The sequence below is a fragment of the Osmia bicornis genome, chromosome 3 (assembly GCF_907164935.1).
Source record: "Osmia bicornis bicornis chromosome 3, iOsmBic2.1, whole genome shotgun sequence".
In the NCBI taxonomy this organism is placed as follows: domain Eukaryota; kingdom Metazoa; phylum Arthropoda; class Insecta; order Hymenoptera; family Megachilidae; genus Osmia; species Osmia bicornis.
The window spans coordinates 5417570-5444577 of record NC_060218.1 but is presented as its reverse complement, the minus strand read 5'-3'; the positions used below and the strand labels follow the sequence as shown (position 1 = coordinate 5444577).

The following is a 27008-nucleotide window of genomic DNA, read 5'->3' as shown; positions in this document are numbered from 1 at the left end:
TCATAAATTAATCTTTAGCTCAGAAATTAAATTCTATCTTTAAAAAAAGAAAAGAAAAAATATGTTGTACATGGTAGGAGGATTAACGAATGCTTCTTGATCGAACTGCGTTTCAAAAGAATGCCTTGTTATACATAAGGCAATTTTAATTTATAATAATTTTCATTTTTTTCTTAACATTGAAAAATTAGAGTCTTGTTGATCCCAACAAATGCCTGGAAATACTGTCACTTGCGATAATCATGATTACTGTAACTTGTAAGATACGAAACAAGGTCCTTGTTGAAAGGGGAAAAAAAAGAAAAGAGGGAAAAACGGAAATTTAAGAAAAAAGTCCCAGTGGCTCGTACGGGTAAAAATTTTCTCGATAAAACGACAAAAAGACCACATATCCCTTGTTTTCATGTATTATAAATAATGCACCGCCGTTACAAGGATCTTTAGAAGATCCACCCTCCTCTCTCCCCTTTTTCCCATCCGAATCTTCGAACGAAAAATTAATGTTATAAAAAAACAGTGATCATAAGATGATGAACGAACAATTATGATGATAACCGATGAATACAGACACGATAACAGCATGAGTGCGATCGAAATCGATTCCCAAATCTGCCTGCATACACCGCCACGTGTACCGACGTTTAAGTGGATCGTAATTTGTAAATTACTATGGACTTCCTAATTATATGCTGGTATATGATAATACATGTGCTCTGCCACAATAAAGCAGTTTTTTTTATCTAAAACGAAGGCCGTCATTTTTTCCGTCCCTCGTATTTTGTTAACAATAAGGGAAACCTTGTCCCTTGATACAAAAATTCATTTCTTTTATAAAATATACGTGTATGGTTTTCAAATGGATATGATATTTAAGAGAGAAGTATTTTATTTAAAACCAAAACTGATAATTTAATTTCTCCAAGTTCACAAAATTTTTTCATTTTATTATTCTGTTTAATAACATTTTGTAGAAAAAATTAATATTTTTTCACATAGAATGATTGCACCATTTTATGTTATTTTTTTCTTTTCAATTTAACTAGATATTTTATTGAGAAATCATATCAAAGATTGTGAAACCTTTGGAAAACAATATAGTTTCAAATTTAAATTAATTTGTCATGTTCAGTAAAGTTCTGATAATCAATGGGAAAAGAAGACAGGTCATTGATATCTTTAACAATCTAAGGGTAAGTACCGTGTCTTTGCTGTTACTTTTAATATTAAAATATTATATTGAAAATTTAATTTCATTTCCTATTGATGTAAGCTATAAAGAATAATTTATATTTATATTTATATAAACTGAAATTATTCGTGCATGTTATATGTAGATATAATATTTACAGTGCAATATTACCATACACGTTTAGATCTATTAAATACTAATATTTGCATTACGTGTCACTGTACATCTGCGATAACGATTATGAGATTAATGTTTGTTTTAGAATCGAATAATAAAATAATCATGATACATATGTAGTAATAGCATATTCCTACAATCTCTTGAAAGTTTTATTAAAAAATTATACTCAAAATATATGCCTTGTATTGTATCATAATAAATCAGATATATTAAAGTGTATAAAACAGTTTTATACTTAAGAAAAATGATATGAAGTGCTTAATTAGTATTTTTTTTTAATTATGCAACGAGAAAGTAGCAAAAAGTTAATAAAGATGGAGAATATTATTTAAGAAGCTCTGATTTATGATTATCGCTCATCGACAAGTGTGTCTCGTCTGTTTGATCATGCGTGATTGTATCCGTACCCAGAAGTGGGAGTAATTGTGCATGAAAATTTGATAGGTTTGCATTAACTCGGCTGACCTCTTAAACACCTGAACGATCAATCGGTATGTATCAAAGATAAATAAAATGGACAGGATTTCTTCAATTGCCTAACGTATTCTTATCGTTTACGAAGGAACATATAATCAGCAGCGATTGTGTAGCCATCTTGCAACATTTGCGACTTATCATAAGTACGGTGCAAAATGTATTAGAGAAGAAAATCAACTAAAATATATAATCAAAAAACCGTGAAAGTTCAAGTTTCTGTTTTATTACAATAATTTTGCAATAATAATACAATTAATTAATATTAAATAACGATAAATTTAAAAGAAAATGATTTTCGCTATGTTCGAATCCGTTGCGTGTAAAAGAAGTGGGTTCAAGCACAACGTGATCGATACGTAACCGTTCTATCGAGTGTATCCGAAGTTAGCCGATGATAGCCGAGACCGGTCGAACACCGACGGAATTAGCCGAAGCGCAGTGAGCAAACGACGCGTACCGAAGAACGCGGGGTTCTTCTCCGGCTTGGATTGAAACAGCGTTCGCGTCTACGGGCGCGGTTTTGCGTCTCGAGCTGGCGTTTTACATGGTAAAATGTCCTCCCTCGATTATCTGGACCTGTGTCGGCTGTGTCTCGTGAAGGACCGTGTTTCGGTACCGATTTTCGAGGGTGAAGGAGACGTACGGCAAATATTTCTCAAAATCGCCGCCTGTCTACCGGTCAAGGTAAGCCAACTACGCCATCGCCTCGACAATGGCGATCCGCCATCTTGTGCATTTTCATAGCTACACCGCGTTTCCTTGATTGTCCACGACTTTTCGACCTCCCAGTAGATACTGTTTGGTCTTGATTATTTCAGAGATCGCCCTATAGACAAGAAATTACAAGTTACCTCCACAGTAGCGATATCGAGGTAGCTTTACGATACTGTTGTACTGTTTTTCTCTCTTTTTCACTCTTTTTTCAACTCCTGTTTAACTCAGCCACGACGCCAACTATTGTTTAGTAGAATTTTGCCGCGCTTTTTTACTACCTTAAGGCATTGCGAATCGCCCCAAATATTTTTCATAACAATCTCTACGCATGTGAATTGACATTTTTTTCCATTTCAACATGGACATACGCAGTATTAATGTTCTATTTACAATGCATGGAATTGAATAACGCTCTTTCTTTTCGACATCATTGTTTCTATTATAAAACATCTATAGGTAACTTTCTGAACTTTTTAAAGTTGTTCCATTAATAGACGCTTTGTGGAAACAACTTAATGTATTATTAATTTTTTGTCTAATAATTCATTTGTTTGCCTACCTCGATTTTTGTTCCTGTAATTTTATGATGTAGGATTTTATTTATGAATTTGAAATGAACGGTTTCACTCAAAATTGAAATAATGAGAAACTTATACATAGCATACTTTCCTTTTGTGTTTTGCTTACATTATTTACACGGCTGATGGTACAAAGGGCAAACTAAATATTTTTGTTTTTGTTTTGGATCATTATAGGTTACAAGAGAAGACAAGTTACCCAAAAAGATATGTGATGACTGTGTGTATAAAGTAGAGCTATTTTATCAATTTTGGAATACAACAGCGAACGCAGAAAAGCAGCTTCTACAATGGCTAGGAGAAGTCAATATAGAAGACAAACAGGGTTATGTTACCAATGTTCTCAATCCGGTAATTTTATTCTCTATATGAAATATTTCTTTTATTTACAGTTAATCACTGTGAATGTTTACACATTGTATAACAAAATCTAGAAGTATAGATATTCTTTTATTATTTTGATATTCAGTTACGTGTTTACTTGGTTACCATTACACTAGTGATAAAAATATTTTAAATTTCAAACTTTTGTAAGTTCTTTCTTCATGTAAATGTTTGATTAAGCTTTACTATCATTGGAGTAATTAATTTTCATAATTAAAGTATATGTTAATGTTTTCAATACATCGTAGCATGATTATTTCAAGGTTATATTACTTTTATGACTTTGGATACTATTTTCATTCATTTATTTGAAACTGTGATAATATATTATTTAATTAAGTATAACACTTGAAGTTAACAAATTTGCTCTGTATTTTTTGTTTCAGAATGTAATGAAACAAGAACAAAGACCAGAGAACAGGTTAGATGGCAATGTGATGCAGCAAGTTGGCGAGCATCAAAACAATATGGGTATGGGTATGATGGATAACATGGGCCTGGGTATTCCTATGATGATATCCAATGCTAATCAGCAACAACAAATAACCTCAGTTCCTATGGACACAAGCGGTAATTCTGTACAACCCGTTCAGGCAGTGCCTGGTCCAAGTTCACAAACCACACATAACCAAATATCACAGAATCAGTCGAGCTCTACGCAGCAAGAAGACGAAGAAGAAAGTAGCGAAGATGAAGAGAACTCTGACGACGAATGTGATGGAGATGAAGGTGCATTGAATGCTTATGTTACTTTTCTGTTTAAGTACATTTATTTTTAAAAGAAACATTAAAATACTAATTTGTACGTTTGGATTTTAATTTTTTCTTTCAGGCCTACCTGTAAAAGAAGAAAGCGAAGAAGATCCCAATAATAGAACTATAGAGCCTACCACTTTTGTAAATGTTTCCTTGGCGTGTGACGAAGCAGGCCCTTCAGGGCTACAGCAGAAAATCTCAGACATACCTGAGATGCCAATGCCACAGACTGCAGATGGGGATCCCAAAACTGGGTGAGTCTTTTATTCATATTTCGTACTTTCAGAGCCAAAGGTGCCGTTCTGTTGTGGAGATCACAAACACCCACACAAACAGTTTGATTATCCTTATTTTTTACAAATTCAAAATTTTCGTGATTTAAAATAAATTAACAGATAATTTCATTCATCATTTAATAATTTATTGCATAAAGTACAAAAACTAGTTGTATTATTTCCCTTCATTTTGATTATCATTCTTTTTCTCTTATTATAATTGTGTATTGAATATAATTACAAAAAAATTCAGAATATTTAAGAATTGATTTTGTTTGAACAGGAAGAGTATATATTTTTAATGAAATCACTGGTACAGTTAGACATGTAGTAGAATTTTCAATTTTCAAATAGATATTTGAGAGTTAGTCACCTGATTCGAACGAATAAGGTGCAAGATTACGAGGTAAGTTCATACACACCCCACAACCATCTTTGGCTCTCTGTATTTTGCAATTTGACATCCGGAATCGCAAACTAAGAACATTCATTCAATCCATTCGTTCAACCTGCAGCAAAATTAATACAATATCTAGAAATACATTCACTGCATGAAACAAATTGCAAAATACTTCGATATTCCTACATGTAATAGCATGTACATAGAGTTCATTTCAATAAGAGTTATCTTAACTGAATCATTGGAACTTACATCACACAAGATATAATATATCACACATGCTCCTATTTAAATGAACTCTATCCTAGTTATTATTCGATACGTGTACAATAAATGAACAGAGGGATTCTATTAATTACACGTCATCTCTTAATCAGTATGTAAATCATAAATGAATAGTCTTTATTTTTAACATATAACAGTAAGTACATAATCCCTCTGTTCAATTGGAAACCAGATGTTTACATGTTGTCAGTATCAATATCCCACGCTTACGTGAAGGCACAAAATGCCGCACACGGCCAACAATTAGGCCGACAAAAAAAAAAAAGAAAGATAAAGATCTAAAATCACAAACTAATAATTTCGTAAGCTAACGTCACGATGATAGACGCGCTTGGTGGATACGAAAATGATCACCAAGCTGTATTACAATTCGTAATGAGAGAAACCAAACGAAACAAGCCATACCGTTTCTTGTCGTCTTCGTGCTTTCCAAATGCCTACGCTTTTACATTATCGTCAGGACCATATAGTTTACTTTAGTATACCGGTTAGCTTGTAAGTGCTATCGTTCTGTTAACTGCGCACTAGAACTGCTGATAAATAAATGGTACTGTTCGTGCCACGGTCTCGGTTTCGATTGCTATTGTCTAACTGGCGATCTTGCCAGTTCAATACAAGTGCTTTTTTTTTTCTTTAAATAAAAATGAAATCGATCGATTTAACATAAATACGAAGAGAAAAAATGATTAGAATAATATCGAAGATTGAAGAACGATCATCGTTTGAGAAACATACGAAGAGGACATCGAGCGATACTCTTCTTAAGGCGAGTATTATGCTTTTATATTTTTCATTTCAATAGTTTGTAAGCGTAATTTATATTTGATGAAATTTATTGTTTATTATCGTTCTTTTTTTCTGTTATCACGTTCTTATTTAACGTGATACAGAAAAATACGCGAGATGTTTTCTATTGAAACTTGAGTGCATGCTTCAGCAGACTTTTTTTTGCTGAAAATTTGCTGCGCTTGAAGTTTCCAAATTTCAATAACGCGCTGCCTATTTTGCGCGCGTTATTTTTTTCTTTTTGCAGTTTGGTGGAAAATTAACCAGACTGTTTTTTTTTTTTTTTTTTTTTTAAATAATTATTACCAGGCTGCGATGCGCGCCGGTTAACGATGCAAGCTTTCATGCTGCATTTTATATTTTTCTTTTTTTATGGTACATCTTCATTTTTGCAAGATGTACTGAATTTGCAATTTTGTCTGTGGACAAATTGTTTGATATTTTACTATTTACTCCAAGTGTGTTTATAATTGTGAGTGAAATATTTGAGAAGAAAATTTTTGGAAGAAGTTAGTGCCAAGAGAAGAAGAGAAGAGGACAGTGCACGGATACCAATTAACAGGTGAGAATGAACATTTTTCTTCTTATACTAATTTACTTCAATTTCTAAACATACCTGTATCGTTAGTAAAGAATAATGATTTTTTAGCAAGGGTTTGCTTCTATTAACTTTTTTGCCAAGTTTTGTAGCTTAACTATTTTCCTTCCTTCTGCTGGTTTGCTGTAGAGAAATCTTTTAATTTCTTTCTGAGTTTGTGCTAATTTGTCACCAGTCTAAAGACGTGGAAAGAGGAGACATAGTTTCTAAGATTAGTCACGAAACGTGTTAGTGTTTCCTTTTAATTAGTCTCTTTAGTAGATGATTTTTAATAAAAATAAAATCCTGTTTAATATTCGTCGCAACGTTCTTATTTATATATAACAAGATGATTGATTTGAATAATAAAAGGTAAGATATTTGATGGTAAAGTGAAAAGAATAAAATCGTGAAGATAATAGAGAACGACGACGACAAAAATTTCTTGATCTCGATCTGCACCCGCGCTCTGGTCGCACTGTGTACTGCTGTGTCTGGAAAAGAAAGAATCACAATGCCCAAGCACTTAACGCACGGTCACAATTGCCGAAAAGCATCACGCAGCGTTCGATATTCTCTCTTTCTCTGCTTTTCCTATTCTTAACACACCGCCTGTCGCAAGAGAGAAATCGTGAAAGACAATCACCAGAACGAATCAAATGGCAATGATATACGCGCACCCGTACAGTATTGTTCGCCGCTGCATTGTCCTTGGGTTTTGTCGATTTCAGGGAAGGAAGCGAGACATTCGGCGGATTATCGGGGATGCTGCGTCAGATACTTTCGCCATCGCCCGAGACGGGGGACCCCGGTCTACCCGTCACGTGTACCCTGCTTCAGAACAACTCGATGTACTCCAATCAGTCATCGATGATGCCCTCGACGTTTCAAACCATCCCGTCCCACTTACCGTCCATGTGTTCCGATCAGAACCTGATGGACCACGTGCAGTACGTCACCGAGTCCCATCCGTGTCCCACGTGCGGCCTCGAGTTTCGAAGCACGCTTAAACTGAATTACCATATAAGGACAAGTCACCCCGCTCTGCCGGAATTCGAGCAGAATATAGAGAACCCGATGAGGTATTCGTGCAACATTTGCTCGCGAACGTTCTTCGCTCTGAGCCATCTGCGGATGCACGAGGTGACTCATTCCGTGCCGGCAACCTCGTGTGCCTCCTTACCGACGATATCGACCTCGATGAACGTCGAGAAAACTTTCGTCTGCGACCGTTGCCCGGCCAGTTTTCGGTACCGTACCCTCCTCGAACGGCACCGAAGGATGCACGAGGTTGGACAGGAGAAACCTTACTCCTGTCCGAGGTGTCTGATGCGGTTCGAGACACGAAACTTGTACAATCATCACGCGAAAACTCACAAGCCTGTTTCGACGGGTAACAATAGAATCGCCGACACCGTTGTGCCTTCCGGTGATCCGGTAACTAGCAGTATTAGCGGCGCCGTAGCGGCCACGAACAAGCCTGTAGCCTCTTATCCGTGCGACTCGTGTTCCAAGCAATTCGCGAGCATCGAATCGTTGACGACCCACAAGGCCGTACACAGGTCCAGACCGCTCGTCTGCGACGTATGCGGCAAAGGTTTCACCCATCGCAAGTATTACGTGGTGCATCAACGTATCCATACCGGGGAGAGACCGTACCTTTGTGCCATGTGCGGCAAGTCCTTCACACAGGCATCCACGCTTACCGTCCATCGTCGGTATCACACCGGGGAACGTCCTTACACGTGCACGTTGTGCGGTAAAGGATTCGTTACCAGAACCATCATGCTGAATCATATGAAAAAGCATTAAATATCCCTGGATGGATACAGGTTGTTCAATGGATGCACGTTAAAACGTGCCCCAAACACTGATTCATATTTGATCATGGAAATTAAGAAATACTTTGGGTTATGATTTATTTTTTATTTAAGAGTATCATTTAACACTTTAAACGCCACGGAATAATTTTATTATTAGCAACATTTAGTAGATTTAGTAGAGCTGGAGAAATAAAATGGGAGTCAGATTTTTTTAATTAAAATTTACTTATCATCCAGGTATTTGTGACGTGGCAATCAAAGTATTAATATTTTATTTCTTTCTAGTCAATAGAGACAAAATTTAGATTTAAATTAGAGGTCTCAATGGAGACAAACTTAGAATTTTTTTTTTAAATTTCTTCTGGAAACAGATCATAAAGTGCCTGAAGATTGATTACAATTAAGTAGATAGCCTTATTACTGTAATAAGATTTTATTAGAATTATTGTGTTGATAGTTTTACAAAGTTTACCGATCGTAATGATTTACTGCGTTTTTAAGTCGAAACATTTGTTAATTGTTAACTATAGAAGTCTATGACAAAAATAGTAATTTAATTAATCTTGCGTGTTACGTGCATGTTGTCACTGTGATATTGTTCGTTCGTGTACATTCTGAATAGTTCAAAGGATAGGGTAATCAGTTCTGAGATTCGGTCCGTGAAATTAGCTACAACTAAAATTAGTACCTGTGTAACGAGCTAAGTTTAAATGTGCCTAAAAAAAAAAAAATAGAATTTTTGAGAATTTTTAATCGATAGAAAAAAAGGAAACATCCTAAATAGGGAAGCTAATTGTAATAATTAAATGCGTATTTAGAAGTTACTTGATGTTTACAAATTACTGTTAAAATGATAGAAAAACATTAGTATACGATTATCTTGAAAATGTACAATTATTTTAGACATTTCTTGGTTAAATTGATAGATAGAAATGATACAGTTAGTATTTCAGCCTTAACGATGAATTCATGTGCCTCTGATTAATGTAAGTACAGGGTTATTACATGTTACATGAATATCGTAAGACGTAAGTATGAAGACGCTTAAATATTTCTATGTAATCTCGTGGAAGATCTTTGCTACTAATATTATTACATAACATAGTTGTGATTAATCGTTGGACGTAATCGTTGCTGAAGAATTTCTATGAATTTTATCACTCTTCAATGTAATTTTTTCGTCTAATTAAAGTTTTCAATGTTATTGGAATATCTGTAACTATCTTTAATTAACGATTCATTGATATATCATAATTCACGTATGTGCAACAGGAAGCTATAGTATCCGTATCACCATTTAAGTTTTATTTTCAAACTTAGAAAAATTTTATTCTCAAGCAAATTATTCGAGTAAAGATCGAATAAAATAATTGATTTGGTTATTATACTGAATAGCAAAACGCTCAATGAGTAAAAATCCAGATTTTCTCAAAAGAAAATTATATTTTGGGATGTAGTAACTTATACCAGTGATTGTTATTTTTTTATTTAAATAATTAGGGAATTTTGAGGGTAGAAAGATGAGAAATATTGTTAACGTATGAAATGTTTTACATTCAAAATACAATTTTTATTGAGGGTATTATAAATATTGAAATTAAATGTTTGATATTTGAGTGGCAATTTATTTGGGTAAATCTAAGATGGCGGATCGTATGATGTGACTACGCTGTCGATAAAACAGTGCATCGTGTCGGTAAGTGTGCAACAGAGATTGCTATCGATGAAACAATTAAATATACGAAATTATATGACACGATTATAAATTTATGTACGATTTGTTGAATATTTAACACTTTTTCCTAACAAAAAATATAACGCAATTTTGCTAATTATTTTTATTTTTTTATTTTTTTTTTAATCATTGCCCATTTACATAAGAGTCATCGAGAACATGAAATAAATTATTTAATATACTCGATTGTGTTAAATAGAATCGAGTAACGTTTTTCAGAAGTATATTATAATTATTGTACGAATAAATAATAATATACTGCTGAACAAAGTGTACCGAATAGTCCTAAAACAAATGTGTATAGAATTAAACGAATATATTTATCTAAGAATAATTTATAGCGAGACAAGGAAGAGGTTTTTAAATACAGGAATTGAATAAAGAAAATACTGGAAAGCACCGAGGCACTTCTATAAATGTGTTTCATTTTATAAAGATGTTCACGGATGTTTGACCGATTCTCCCCGCAAACAAAAATCTGCTAAAAGATAAAAAAAAGTCCCTTAAAGGAAAAAAAAAAGAAAGAGTACAGTATAACGATCGAGCATGAATTCAACTATTGATTGACCGCCGTTTTGTGTCTCTCTTCTTTCCAGATATTTTGTGTCAAAGCTTGAAGTGGCAGCTCAGGATGAACAGGAGGAATGCGACACCGAGATATACGAACAGGAAGATACAGAAGAGATGCTCATCACTGATGATAGTTTGCACCTGCCTAAGGTGGAGAACGCGGAGGTGATCATCACCGACACTATCGTTCAATGCAATCTCTGCGGTGACAGTTTCGTGTCCGACGAGGAACTCGCTATGCATATAAAGATCCACGAAGAGGAAGTTGTTCAAATTCAGGACGACCATTTGGTTTGCGAGCACTGCGGTTGTAGTTTCGCAACCGCGGCCGAATTGGCCGACCATCAGTTGGAACACGAAACGGACGAGGCGTACAGTTGCGAGACCTGCGGTTTCGTCACCGATCACAGGGAGAGCCTGATCGCTCACCAGAAGCGTCACAACATCGACTACAAATACGAATGCGAGGTATGCGGTGCGAGTTTCGTATCGCAGGACAGCTACGAGGAGCATCAGAACATGCATACCAACAAAAAGCCATTTCAATGCGACATCTGCAACGCGACCTTCCGTTATCGACAGGGCCTGAGGCTGCACGCGAAACTGCATCAGCCCGACTACGTGCCCCCTCAAAGGAAGCATCACTGCGAATTGTGCAACAAACGTTTCTCGAGGAAACAGGTGTTGCTGGTCCACATGAAGACCCACGGGAACGTGGGACCTCAGAAAGAGTACGTCTGCCCGGTCTGCGGCAAGGCTGTGTCCAGCAAGACATACCTGACCGTCCACCTGCGCAAGCACACCGGCGAGAAACCGCACATCTGCGATCTCTGCGGCAAAGGATTCATCTCGCAGAATTATTTGAGCGTACATCGGCGCACCCACACGGGCGAGAGACCCCACAAATGCACCCACTGCGAGAAACGCTTCACCCAACGAACCACCCTGGTGGTACACCTCAGGGGTCACACCGGCGATCGACCCTACCCCTGCACCTGTTGCCATAAATCATTCGCCTCGAAAACCATGCTGAATTCTCACTTGAAAACCCACGCCAAGCAGACTGCTCGACAGCAACAGGAGCAGCAACAGCAACAACAGTTGCAACAGGAGGATTCGGAGGTCCAGGATCAGGAACAGTCCCTCGACACGATCACTATATTGTTACCTAGCTAGGGCATTTCCTGTGGCAATCATGTAGGTACAGTGAAATGAACAAGGCCTTGAAAGAGAGAATCTTTGATATTTGAGAGAGATATGGAAGTCGTTTGGGTATAGATTAGGTGATGCACGTGGGCCTAATTACTTTTGCATAGGATTACCATCGGTTCGTTATAATTATAAAAAGAAGTTTCGTCTGAACGTCTAGGGTTGTCTGATTTCTATGTAGCTTTTTTATTTTGTTTAGAATTCAAAATTTGTACATTTTTTTTTATTATTATGATTAGGGTCCAAGGAACGAGCGGTTCGCTGTGTGCCACAGTGTTCGAGGCTTCAGGCTCCAGCACGCGATATCGCGTGATCGGATATTCAGCGTCGACAGTAATATATTATCTTGAAAATAATATATTTTCAGCTTCTGGAAATTACAGCTGCATAGGAATTCGTCAATTTTTCAAATAATTATGAATATACAGATACAACTTTCTTTTATATTTGTAATAATGAATGAAACGATACGGATGTTTAGATTGTTCGCGAGGGTAGGTATTCGATCGTTCGGATGTTCGTTTATTTTTATACGATGATATCGTGGACGATGCGGGAATTTCTCGAGATCAATCGAAATATTGACAGTGATATTTCATTGTTAGCATTTAGAATATTTATTCGTCACATTCGTAATTTTATATTTGATCATTGTTCACAATTTTATATATTATTTCATTCAACAAATTGCTACATAAAATTGTAAATTTCTACAGTTTGATCGAAGTCGGTCAAATTTGTTATAAATCACGAGCTTCTTAATAGAATCTCGTCTGAAGAAATATTTTTGACAATATTTTCATTAAATTGTAGTTTATACCGCGATAATTATTATATACATTCTGTTAAGAATTCCATTTTTCTTTCTTTTTTTTTTATTAACGTTTAGAGATAATTGTAAATTAACCTTCTTCGCTTGTTTTTTTTAAACCTACGAAAACTGCAAGTCGTATACATAGAATACGAAGGTTAAAAGTGTGTAAAATAGCTCTTACGACGTTAACACTTTATATTTTCATAATTTCTACTTTAGATTCGTCTTGCACAAGCGTCGAATGATAAATTCCTTGACGAGTATGATTTTATCGACACACAACCGTCCACGCTTTGGAAGATCTTTTACGTCACGTTACTCGAATACTCAAAGTCCTTCTTTTTCTTTTTTTTTTTTCTTTTTATACGCACACGTGATCTGCTGCTTTAATTATTAAAATCGTGCGAATGGTGCTTTTGATTAAATAAATGCACACACACAATGTATATGATAGTGCCTTAGTTGTTACGCGATGCATTTGGAATAATGTGCATTTATAGCATCCGAATTAAGGAGTAATTATTATACAGCAAGTTGTAAAATCGATAGATGTAAAGTGTCATACATTTTGAACTTATCAGGCAGCCAACTATAGCACTCTTAATGCTTTGATACGTGCAAATAAGTTAAGTGCAAGAACAATCGTTATTAAAATAGAACCAGTACTTCAATTTGTGATAGTGTCTTCAATTATGTTAATAAATGTACGAGAAACAGCATACGTAATAGTTATCCTAGGAATTAATTCTATCTTTTTTTTTTTTTTTTAATGAAACATTGTAAAATTGCACTTGTATTAATTTGTAATTGAAAAATATAATCGTATCAGACAATTTAGAGAGAAGCTTATTTGATGTGTGGCTTCTACTTGCACCTCGTGCTAAGCAAAGAGAAACAATTTTTTTTTTATTATTGTAGTTGATAATTATTAGTAATACGTCGCTTTAGTGAATTATTAAGTGTAGATAGAATTACTTGCATCAATCAATGAGAAAGAAAGTCTAAATTCGTCATTTTTAATTAGGTAATTAACACGTTGAACGCCATATGACCATACTGTTAACTAAACGTACAGTATCGAGCAAAGTAGGCTTCCCTAGGGCAAATGGCCATGTAGGGGAAGTAGGAATTCTCAGGATCATATTTTAAAAATATTAATATTGAAAGTATAAATATAAATTAGAAAGGAAAATAATATAATTTTTAGTTATTAAATGTTATAAAATTTAGTAACATAAATATCAATTTAAAGTAGTGGGAGGCAAAAGACTATATATTGGAGGATCACCTCCTCTACATAGTCACTTTCCCTCGAGAAGCCTACAGTAATTAACGCTTTCACATAATTAGAGATTTCTATAATTAACACATTGATTGCCTCAAATTGCATGCTTTTAATTAGTGCCATTTAAAATAATATTTTTCTATTATTTCTTTTTTTTAATTATTCGGTATTTATAATTTGCAGTGCTAATCACTAATGACTGTGCACAGCATTCAACTTAATTGAAAATTTGACGCTCAACGTGTTAAAATATAATATATTCCTCGAATGAATGTACAACTTATTATCAACCGCCCTAATTTTCACGATACATCGAATTATTGTTAATTATTTGGAGCAGGTGCAACATCTTTTTGTAAGCAACTTCATAAAAATAAACGATGCAATAAACATTCCGTTTTATATTCTATTCAGCGAATAATTATGAATGAAAATCTCTGAAATAAAAGGTTCTTCAACATCATGAACAAAAATAGTACCACGTGTATGAAGGATAACTAAAATTTCAAAATCAGAAATACCATCATTCAGTATTTTTGTACCTGTGTCTGTGCAACGTTTGTCATTCCTCATCAAGAAATCCAATCATTTCCTGCAGCTTGACCAACTTCGTTCAGTAAGTAGCTTCATCATCTATCAGTAAACATTTTCTTCGACCAGCCATCAAAGAATCATCGCATAGGAACACAAGAATATCCGAGGAAGCATTATCTTCTCGCTGTTTCCGATCTAACATTTTCAAATTAACCCGTTGATGTCTTCGTTCCGCGCGACCTTGAATACCCGTTTAGGTCTGCTTAAACCCTGTTCTATGTTTCCAGAGCGAAAATCGTGAAGACGATACCAGCCAAGCAAGACGAAGTGCCTAAAACCGTAGTCGAGAAGGCAGTATCGCGTAAATGCGAGTCCTGCGACGAAGAATTCGACACGGAAGCTGCTCTGTTGGTGCACAGAACCGAGCAATCCATCCTTCGAACTCGGGAAGCCCTGAAGAAGGCAGAGAAGAAGTACGTCTGCGATTCTTGTTGCGAGACTTTCGCCAGAAAGATACAACTGCTGAAGCATAGGCGTACTAGATGCAAAGAATCAACGATAAGCGAACAGAGACAGCGCAGAGCAAAGGATAAAGCTATCAAGATCAAGCAGAAGGATCAGAACGTTTCCGCAGGACCGATAGAGTGCAACGTGTGTCACAAAGTTTTCAAGAAGAAGAAATATTTAAACGTTCACAAAACTCTTCACGGTGCCCCTCATATCTGTCACGTGTGCGGGGCTAAATTGACCTCTGAGTACTACCTGAAGATCCACATCAGAAGACACAACAAGGAGTTCACGGAATTCTGCGAGGTCTGCAATAAAGGATTCTACCTGAAGGCAACCCTGAAGACACACATGAGCGTTCACAGCGATGACAAGCCTTGTACTTGTGAGATTTGTCACAAGTCCTTTGGCAATCGCGTGTACCTGAGGAGTCACATGAAGATTCATAGCCAACCGGAGAGCAGGAAGAAGTACAAATGTGAGATCTGTGGGTTTGAAACCTTCTATAGTTATTGTTACAAGGAACATCTGTGGACTCATACCGGTGAGAGTCAGGTGGCCTGCGAGGTTTGTGGGAAATTGATCAGACGACAGTACATGAAGATTCATATCAGGATACACACTGGTGAGAAACCAGAGATTTGTGAATTTTGCGGAAAGGCGTTTAGTTCCAGGAAGTATCTTATTAAGCATCGTCGAACTCATACTGGAGAAAGACCTTATAAATGTAAAATTTGTGAGAAACGTTTCACCCAACGTGGAACTCTTAGCGCCCATTTGCGTCGTCACGAGGCTGCTAAATGAAATTATTGAGTTTGAATTAAAATTTGGAGATTAGTATCTTTGGTCTTTGTTCCTGAGATGGTTCATTTGAGAATTTATCAAAGATAGATTTGATTTCAGAAATTATATGTGATAATGGTGAAACTGGTATGTTAGAAGTTGTAAGCATAATTTCATTACAAATAATTATAATTATTTCTGATATAAAGAAATACATGTTACATTAATTAAGTAAATCAAGTACACTGTACAAAATGTAATAAAATGAATACTACACACAGTTATTAGAGCATATTCGTGATAAACTACTTAATTTTTATAAATGATAATTGAAGACACTTCAAGGTTCAAAAATATTGTCTATAACATAAATTAATTTTAAACAAGAAAGTTCACTGGTAAGTAAATAATATATTTTCAAAAGGAAAGAAAAGGAAGAATTTTCAACTTGTTGGCTCCAAAAATAATATAAAAATGAAAGTTAATGGGCACCAGAATTTTTGACAGAAAAATTACAATACCACTAATATTTTAATAAATGTATTATTATATTCGTCAAAATCCACCCGTGCATAGTTTCAATTGCTCATTCGAGTATTTGTACCGCCAAAACCCAAGAAGAAGAACGTGGACCTCTTCTAATCGAAGAAACTCCTCCACCCACCCCAACAACACGTACTACCGTTTATTACCTTGTTAAACCTTCGTTCAGTATCTGTGTTTCGCCTGTTGACGAGTCTTGTCGGTTACAGGTGCCAGGTGGTCGACATCGAGCACGCGAAAATCGAGCCGATAGAAACGCTCGACGGTATGGAATTGGTGAAGTACGAAAACGAGGTATGCACCGTTGAAGAGTTCGAAGAGATCGGCCATCACGAGATAGTAACTGATACCATAGAGTACACGGATCACGAAGAGATAAAAATGCTTGTTGAAGAAACAGAAATAGAACCAGAGCCAAGGACTCGAAATTATCAAAACAAACGAGAGAATCATAAAAAATATACTGTAATTTATGAATGCGACATTTGTAACAAGAGAATGCGTAAGAAGCTACAATTCCTGAAGCACAGACAAGACCACGAAAGGAACATCGAAGAAACCTGCGAACATTGCGAGGAATGCGACAAAACGTTCGTGGACGAAGAGAAGCTGAAGAAGCATATGATTAAAGTCCACCAGAAAGAGAAACCCTTTCAATGCGTACTCTGCGGCAAGTGCTTCAAAACGGAGGAGTTTCTGAAGACCCATCTGAAGCAGCACAACAAACGTTTCACTTGCGACATTTGTGGTATCTCAAAGGTGTCCGGCTATGATCTGCGGCTGCACAAGAAGAAGCACAACGAGGAATACGTGACGCACTGTGAAATCTGTGGCAAAGGTTTCTATACCAATCAGACCCTGGAGAGGCACCTGCTCACCCACACCGGTGAGAAACCGTTCATCTGTAAGATTTGCAACACGCCTTATGCAAGTGCTGCGTACTTGAATACGCATATGAAGTCACATGGAGAACGAGAGAAACACAAGTGCAATGTTTGTAACTTCGAGAGTTATTGGAAGGCTGCTCTGAAGGTGCATCTGAAGATTCACACTGGGGAGAATTTGATTACCTGCGAGATCTGCGGGAAGTCAGTGTCTAGTAAGGCGTATCTTCAGGTTCACATGAGAATACACTCCGGTGAGAAACCACATGTCTGTGAAGTGTGCGGGAAAGCGTTTAGCGTGAGGAAATATTTGATTGTTCATTTGAGGACTCACACTGGAGAGAGACCTTACGAGTGCAAGGTATGCCAGAAGAGGTTCACTCAGCAGGGTTCATTGAACTCGCATATGAAATCTCATAATGAAAGAAAGTGACCGGTCAGAAGACTGGGCTGAGATCGAATAGGTATTTCTTTGGTATCGTTTCAGAAAGTAACGAAATTAAAAATTGATACCAGATACCTAAAATATTGGTACCATTTGATACTAATCATTGCTTAGTATTGATTTGATCACTAGTAAAAGGTGATAAGTCTTTTGATCTCGTTTAAATTGGGAAATGGTGTTAAGGATCACATAATGATTTTTCTATGAGAAATTTTAAACGATGCAGAATTTTGATTCTTTGTTTATTGAAGATAGATTTGAAAGGACATAATGTGAACAAATTTTCAATTGTTATAGTTTTTGTAAAAAGATATTCTCATATGGAAAAATTAAAATTTTTATATATTATTCTTTTTGAAATGAAAATTATTCAAATTCATGGGGTACAAAGATGTTTCAATAGTAAATCAAGTGGCCAACTTTTGTATCGTATTAATAACGAATTATTAATATAACTTTAGAAAATATTGATTTTTATACGAAATTGTTATCGTGTACCATTAACCCTGAACTGTTAGATCTTTTTTTAGATTTGATCATTACTTAAATATAGAAATACTAATTTTATTATTAGTAAGTTTTCTTATACATTTGTTTTAATAGAATTTTTTGAATATTTTAAAAGATTATTCATCTTCCTTTATAGAAAATATGGTAATTATAATGTTTGACAATATATTCTTATAGTTACTGTTTTTACTCAGGTTCTTGTACTTTTTAAACAGTAGGTTCAATAGAAAAACGTGAGCTTTTTTTTTTTTTAATAATGTGGTAAAATTTTCTTACAATAAAGGAAAAGATACAAGTGCAAATATTAAATACTCTGCTACACAATCAATTTATTACACTATTGAATAATTACAAAGCAGCCAATATATTGTATACAATAATATTACAACTACATAATAAGTTAACAATAATTTAAGATATAAATTTTGCAATAAAAATATTAAAAGAACAAAGTATTAGGAAGTCTTGTAACAAGACTGATACTCGTTCAGCAATATTTAACCAATGTGTGAAATAATATAAAATATATTATTTTAATTTTGAGGTGCCATGATATACAGTCATTAACAAACTAATTAAACTTACATATGTATGTGCTACTTTAATTTTTGTTTCATAAAACATACATATAATAAACAATATAATAGAATAAAGTTGCTAACATAATATATAATAATTTTCCTTAATAATTAATTATCCACGAATTACAGATAGAATAGACAAAGTGTAATAAACGAGCTGTCTACAAAATTGTGATTTTGCAGTAATCCATTTCATTTTTTTATTTTTTTTTTTATTTGTATAATTTTGCATGTAAATATAAAATACAAAAATTAATAACGCACATAAAGTTAATTAATTCATTTCTCGTAAAAAGACCAGCAATATGCATTTTTTGTATATTTTATCTCTAAGTAGCATAAGATTTATGTATACGAAAGATCACATAGAAAAATCTCAAAATCTTCTGTTATTTCTGAAAATTATTTAACATTTGTTTCTTCACGTATATGTATCACAATTGTAACGAAACATTATACAAACTAGTTACTTAAGTTTTTATTTGCATTAATTTTATTATACGTTGAACGAAAGCAACAGAAGAAATTTTTCATGACATAAAAATTTTGTTAATGTAACTTATTCTGTATACCAGTACAAGAATTATAATATAAAAGTTTTATCCTTGTAAAAACTCATTTATTCTTCCAGCAACAAATCTAAATTCTAAAACGAACGTAAGTGAACGTACAACCCTGAAGAAAGAAGAGGAACTGAAAAATCCAACTCGATATGTATTCAGAATATGTAATCATCTTCCTCAATAAAAAAGAACGAACCAAATCCTCTCGTTAAATGAAAGTTGTCGTTACATCATCTGATAGTGTACGAATCGCTATTGACGAGACTCTTTTTCTCATTTTATTCGCAGATCAACGGAAGCAGGATGTTCAAGGACCGATATCGAATCAACGCGAGAACTAATCGAAGAATCAGTGTCACCGTTCTCTGTCAAACAAGAAGAAGAACAAAGAAATTCGAACGACCCGGAAATTACAAGAAGCTCTTCGAATAAGTCAACGAAACACGAAGAAACATCTTCAGAACAATTGACGATTCAAACGTTCTATCAGTGCGAAGCTTGCAAAAAGCTCTTCAGGACGAAGAATCTCTACGAAGGACACCTGGTCTCCCACAGCGACGCTCGTCCTTACCAATGCGACATCTGCGGAAAGTCCTTCAAGAGGACCAACACCTTGGCCGTCCATCGGAGGATCCATACCCACGAGAAGAATTTCGTCTGCAACGTTTGCGGACACGCGTTCGTCCAAGCCTTTCAATTGACCACCCATCACAGACGACATTTCGATAAATACACCAGGTACTGCGAGGTGTGCCAAAAAGGATTCTTCACGAACGCGGAACTCCACGGTCACATGAACGTGAAACACGGCGCCAAGGAACACGTTTGTCATTCTTGCGACAAATCGTTCCCGAATAATCATACCTTGGTGAAGCATCTGTTGATCCACGATCCAAATTTCAAGCCAGTGAAGCATCAGTGCGAGTTCTGCGGGAAGACTTTCGTTTATAAGAATTCTTTGGTGTTGCACGTTAAGTCCCACATGGGCGAGAACAAACACGAGTGCCATCTGTGCGGTAAATCGGTTTCGTCGAAAGGATCTCTTCAGGATCACCTGCGCCTTCACAGCGGGGAGAAACTGTTGATCTGCGACGTTTGCGGCAAGGCCTTCCGGAAGAGGAGCACCCTGGTGGTCCACAAGAGGACCCACACGGGGGAGAAACCGTATACTTGCGATACTTGCGGGAAATCGTTCACCCAGCACTCGACCCTGGTCATTCACAAACGTTACCACACGGGACAAAGACCGTACCATTGCGATTATTGTAACAAATCGTTCGTGTCCAGGTCGTCTTTGAATGCTCACACTAAAGTTCACTCTGTTAATGTTGCGGTAGATCAATCAGAGTGATCGATGGAAATTAAATGGACGGGATGCTACTCTCATACCTGATCGTGCATGGTTTGTTCTAAGGATGACAATTTCAAAGATTCAACAGGCTTTGTTAAAACATTTTAATGTATTTTTATGGCAAGTGTTTTGGGACAAACCGTGTACGTTATTTTTTAATTTTCCACGTAAGCGTTAGATTTTCAAATAGGAATCGAAGTAAAGGTGTAGGCTGAAGAGAAGCTACAGATTCGGTCCTGATCCTGAAATTCACTGATGCCAAAGCTGTGAACTCTGAAAGCTATCAGAATTATATTTTTATATATTTTTATCCGTCTAATCTTCCCATAGTCTTCCCACTGTTCAGTCATTTTATATTTACTTAGAAGAAAAATGGAGATCCAGAGAAGAAATTTCAAGTATTTTCTCATCCGATTCAATTACCATGACATGTAAAAATGTTGTTAAATAAAAAGAACTGTTTAACATAGTCCATAGACGAGCAGTGTGTTGTTAGAAACCGTAATTCAGTACCATATTCACGAATAATCGTTTCGTTAAATGAAATATTAGCAGGCCTCGTAAAAGTTTCTCGAGAAAAAAAGAATGAATTTCCAAAAATTAATTAAACGAATTCAGGTGCGTCACGTTGAAATTGTATAGGACCCAGGAACCGGTGGTGTCCTAGGGCTGAAAGACGACGTGATCGCCCAATCAGGACTCTCGATACTGATGTGGCCCTTCAAATTTTTCAATTTCAGGTACGACCAGCAGCAACGTTTCTCCGAAGACTATTATCCGATGGCAATGTTGACGAAGCTCGAGCTGGTGAAAAAGGACGCCGATTCCGACGAATCGCCAGTTAAATGCCCGGAATCGGCGCCCGCCAACGACCCGGTCAGCCTGCCCGCCGATCAGCCGGCTGACTTCATCAAGCAGGAGGTGAACGACGAGGACGACGAAGAGGATCTACCGTTGGCCTACCACTGCAAGCTCTGCGGCGTGTTCTTCGCCTCTCAGGCCCTCCTGGACAATCACGATCTCGAGCACAAGAGTAAACGTAAGAACACGTGTTCCCAGTGCGGACGCGTGTTCAGAACGTACGTGAACCTGAGGAAGCACATGAAGAAGCACGCTGGTCGCAAGGGTAGCCGAAAGGGCGGTAACAATTCGGTGAATCATTCGTCCGATCTGAAGGTGAAGAAAGAGAAATCGGAACCGGAGTTCGTCTGTAAGACCTGCAACAAGGTGTTCAGACACAAAAGCAATTATCAGAAACACCTGATGAGACACACCGTAGGTGACCTTACGTGCAAACACTGTCCGAAAAAGTTTCGTTTGTTCCGCGACTTGACCAGGCACGAGAAGACACATTTCTACCCTAGCTACGTCTGCAAGGAGTGCGATTACGAGACCACGGTGCTGGCAGCGCTGAGTATACACATGCTGCGGCACACGGACAAGGCTGACCTGCCCTTCAAGTGCAACGACTGCGACAAGCGTTTCCGTAAGGCGATAGATCTTCAAGAACACTACAACATTCATTCCGGAGACAAGCCGTTCGTCTGTCAGCTGTGCAACAACGCATTCTACCTGAGACGACAGTTATCAGCCCACTGCAGACGCATGCATCCTGAAATGAAGGCCAACAAAGTGACCAGCACCACTTGCGACATCTGCGGCCGGGTCCTAGCCACGAAGAGATCCCTGTTCCGTCACAAGGAGAGCCACAATCCCACTAAATTGTATCTATGCGACTACTGCGGCAAGAGTCTGAGCAGCGCCGAGCATCTGAAGAAGCACAGGCGCATCCACACCGGGGAGAAACCGTACGTCTGCGACATCTGCGGCAAAGGTTTCACCGATTCTGAGAATCTCAGGATGCACAGGAGGGTTCACACCGGTGAAAAACCGTACAAATGCGACCAATGCCCCAAAGCCTTCTCGCAGAGGTCGACGTTGACGATCCACAGGCGAGGGCACACGGGGGAACGACCGTACGTCTGTCAGATCTGCAACCGTGGCTTCTCCTGCCAAGGAAATTTGACGGCTCATCAGAAATCCACCTGCGTTTAATCCGAGTGCCTTCCTCCCCCCACGAGGCTAGAACTCTCTGTAACGGACCCGCTCTTCATTGGTGCTCATCATTGCGCAGACGCACTTTTGTTCGCTGTGATTGGCGACGAACGAATCGGTTCCGTGACCAAGTTTCGTTCATCCGCCACTACAGTTCTATTACTCGTTTTAACGTTACATGTTTCGATGCTTGCTGCGGTTATCTCACGATGTTCTTTCGAATCAGTTGAATCGGTTCCATTGTCGGGATTTACGTTATCGACGGAGGCTACCCCTTTTGTTTGCATGCCACACGATTACGCGGGACCCAATTGTTAATTAGCGATTAATAAAACTGCGAGATTGTTCGACGAACGGTTGCCAGGCAACTGGAGGGGAGTAATATTTCGGGTCTGAAAGTGTTATAGTGTTTATAACGATTGAATAAAGAGCTTTCATTCAAGGTCTGCGTTTATGAACGAGTATTATATTTGTATAATTGATTTGTTTAATCGAATGCCGGTGGAAGTAAAAGGTAACACACGATGCTTTGGTGAAATTTGCCTTCTCTTCGAGGCAGATGGTTCATTGGTTCATATCAGAGATACGATGCACCGTACCGAACACACGAACGTGTACATAATCGTATGTACTTAAAGCAAATCTGTAAGATGCAACGATGAAAATAAGGTAGGAAATTGGAACAGTGCAAATAGAAGGCGAATAAATCGTTGATATGTAATTGGATTCGTCTGGAATTTTGTGTAAGAGAGAGAGAGAGAGAGAATGTAAGCGAGTTCCATAAACGTTGGTTGTTTCTAGAAGCTGTGACACACTTTACCGATGTAAGTAGCATCGATTGTAAATTCATATTAATCACGAGGTCAGAGATTGTTTCAGTGCAATGTTCGAAACATTTATCGCCTGTACTGAATTCTTTGTTCCTTTAATTAAATCCTTTTCAGAAATTGCACGATCGTTTTCACTGCAGAATTCTTCGTTAATTCGTCGATTTGTTAGAAGAGTGATACATTTAAAGGACTGTTAATTTTAAGATATTTTTGTCAAGGTGTTTGTAATTCCTACTATTTTTAAATTAATTTTGAAATCTCATTTTATGTACGTTGCGAAATTACTAATTTTTTAATTGCAATTAGTATTTAATTAGGGAGCTAACTTCCCAAAAGTGTATTGTGTTAAATAGTTATATGACGAGTTAACTCGTCATGCTCAGTTAAAAGGTTAAAAATGTATTGAATTTAAATTTTTATGAGTCGTCTTCAAAATTCCATGACGAGTTAACTCGTCATCCCTCTGGAGGGGCATTTTCCACTGACGAGTTAACTCGTCACCCTTAGTTAAAATGTTAATAGAGCAGATAGTCTCAAAATTCTTAATAAAAATAAATATTTGACCCAGAATGTAATAGCAATGCGACTAATTAACCCTTGGATAACGACTAGCCGAAACAGTGTCAATTGCTGAAAATTTTCAAAAAAAATTTTTTTTTTTTCAGTTATATCACTCTCCTAGCAAATCGTCGAAATGAATCCATTTCTCTCCTCTCCTTCAGACACTGAAAGGGCTAACCCCAGCAAGATGGCCACGAATCTTGTGGAAAAGACTCTGTGATCGTTTATGTCGACAATTCAAGAATGTATCTTGTCCAACATCACCGTACTGATCCTTTCTTGCTACTGACTAAACGAATCGGTGTTTCAGGAGGCTCGCGAAAGCATCCCTGTGCCAGGGTAAGGATCGAGCGGCATACAAAGGTAAAAGTATTCCCGCTTCCAAGGAAGATCGTTCCGATACGTTGCTGATGAAAGTGGAAAGAGACTCCGAGAACGAAGACAACGATAATGCTGACAGTGATCTAGTTATGAATGAAACTGGAGACTCAACAGGTGCAGTGAAAACAGTTCTAGTGCCTGTTAGAAACCCAATAACGAAACAAGTGAAGAACACCTTGGTACCTGTCGAAATGAAGGACAAATCTGGGTTGAACATAATCAAAAGTGTGTTGATACCATTTCAGAGTGACGATGGATCAGTGTCGTACGAAATCAAGAGAGTTGCAGTACCTGCCCCATTCGAATTAGATATCCTTCGAAGAAACCTCGAAGAGGCCCGGAAAAACCTTGAAGAAACTCGGAAGAACTTTAAAGAAACTGAGAAGATCACCGAAGAGAAGGAAGAAGAACCAAACCCAGCACCTCAAGAAATGTATATAAACATGGAAGAGAAATTTCTAGATACCGAAGAGAAGATGCCTGAGGAAGAAAAGAATGAATCAGAAAATACTTCTGAAGAAACAGTGGATCAGAGCCTGCAAAATAGCTGCCCATTGTGTCAGAAGAATTTTAAAAATCAAACCGAGATGTTGAAGCACGTTCGCAGGACCCACAGAAAGCGATACAGCTGCGACATGTGTCAAAAGAGGTGCGGCTCTGAAGCAGCCCTGGAGGAGCACCAGAAGACCCACGAAGGAGCTTCGTTCCTGCAGTGTTCTATTTGCAAATTGAAATACAAGACCACTCTGGGCTTGAAGAATCATTACATCCGCAAGCACAGCACTGTAGACCCAAAGTTCACCTGTGATTATTGCGGCAGGTGCTTTAAATTGAAGCACGACTTAGGTATCCACATAGACAGGATCCATTTGAACCCACCAGAGTACATCTGCAGGTTCTGCGGTAGGGTAGTGAAGAACATCCTGAACCATGAAGCGACCCACGAAGAGGAGGCCAATAAAGACACTACTCGTTATCGCTGCGACCACTGTCCCAAGGAGTTCAAATTGTTGAACGGACTGGCCAATCATCTCCTGAAGAAACATAACGATCGACAACCCAGCATGCTACGTACACTTTGCGAACAGAGTTTCGAATCGAGCAAGGACTTCTACCAGCACGTACTACCTAAGGAAAAGATTGATAGTTACAAGTGTAATATATGTGGTAAGATTTATGCTAACGAACAGAATCTACGCAAGCACGTGTCTGTGCACTCGCAGACTTACAAGTGTCATCCTTGCGGGAAAACCTTCGCGAATAACTATTCTTTGAAGTTGCATCTGAGAATGCATACCGGGGAAAGGCCTTATCAGTGTAAGGTCTGTTTGAAGCCCTTCTCTAGGACCAATACGCTTAGGGTGCATCAGTTGACGCACACTGGTAAAAGACCTTATATTTGTGATCTTTGCGGACAGAGTTTCACACAGAGGAGTACCATGATGGGTCATCGTCGTAAGCATCCTGGAAATCATCCACCACCACCACCGTTGTGTCTCACCAAACTCGAAATCAATGAACATTAGACTTATAATAATCGGCATAGATTCTTCGTTTTCTTTTTCATGTTTTTTTTTCGTGTTATTTGTTGAACAAAATTTTAATTGGGTTAAAAGAGATAAGGGATGAGAGGAGGATTTTTGCCAACTTGATGTTAAAAACATTAGATTTGTTGAACGAAGACTTACAATGGTCGACGTATTTTTTTTTGTTGGTTTTTTTATGTTTGTTGAATATGGACGAATTAAATGAGGAAATATGTTATTTAGAAGGGTGTTTGCGAAGTTAATTTTGTATAAATTTGGGAAAGTTTTGTTTTAATTTCTTACGTTTCGTGCAATTGATTAGTATTTGTTTAATTGCAATATTAATTTGGTAAATATTACAGAGTGGTTGAAAAAATTTTCCGATTTCCATTCTAGTCTATTTTAACCCTTGTGTATACCATGGGGTAGCAGCAATCTCCTAAAATTCTAAACTAAACATCCCTTGATGCATATTAAAAATGATTTGAAAATTTGTATAATTTTCTGTTATCTTAAGTTCTTGAACATTGCAAAGCAAATTCAGTGAAATTATCATTCTTTAAAAAAAATTAAAGTGGTGGAGACATTTTTCACCCTTAAATCTATACCATTTGGTTTAAAAACAATTTTTTGTTGGCTTTTATTTATAAAATATGCATTATATATATCATAATTTCATTACCTTCGTGCATTTATGTTTTTCAAATAATATACAGTATTGTTTTCTTTTTTATTATTCAAATCACTACTACAATTTTTTTTTAAGTTTTCAGTATCAGTTACCAGCGATAATACTCAGGTCAGCATTTAAAAATGTACATAGTTCACAGTGTAAAAAAAAGATTTATAAAGTGTCTAGAAACTGTGGCATTGTTATTGTAAGTAAAATATTAATTAACACTTTGACTGTCTGATAA

The 27008-nt window shown here is 36.9% G+C and overlaps 1 protein-coding gene across 12 annotated transcripts in view; it reads left to right on the top strand.

The window, feature by feature from the left end:
• The first annotated feature begins 1850 nt into the window (after nucleotides 1-1850).
• Nucleotides 1851-27008, top strand: part of LOC114872300 (zinc finger protein 436-like) — a 47679-nt gene continuing 22521 nt past the window's right edge. For 2 of the 12 annotated variants that reach the window (XM_029179388.2, XM_046285201.1), the window contains exons 1-4: nucleotides 2124-2530; nucleotides 3316-3489; nucleotides 3909-4251; nucleotides 4355-4532. In XM_029179388.2, the coding sequence (XP_029035221.2) occupies nucleotides 2399-2530; nucleotides 3316-3489; nucleotides 3909-4251; nucleotides 4355-4532 (827 nt within the window). In that variant the 5' untranslated portion in view covers nucleotides 2124-2398. Of the gene's footprint in view, nucleotides 2531-3315; nucleotides 3490-3908; nucleotides 4252-4354; nucleotides 4533-10755; nucleotides 14420-16613; nucleotides 19370-21478; nucleotides 23746-24494; nucleotides 26955-27008 lie in introns of those variants that run through there. The other 10 variants (XM_046285194.1, XM_046285197.1, XM_046285200.1 and 7 more) reach the window with 10 other exon arrangements.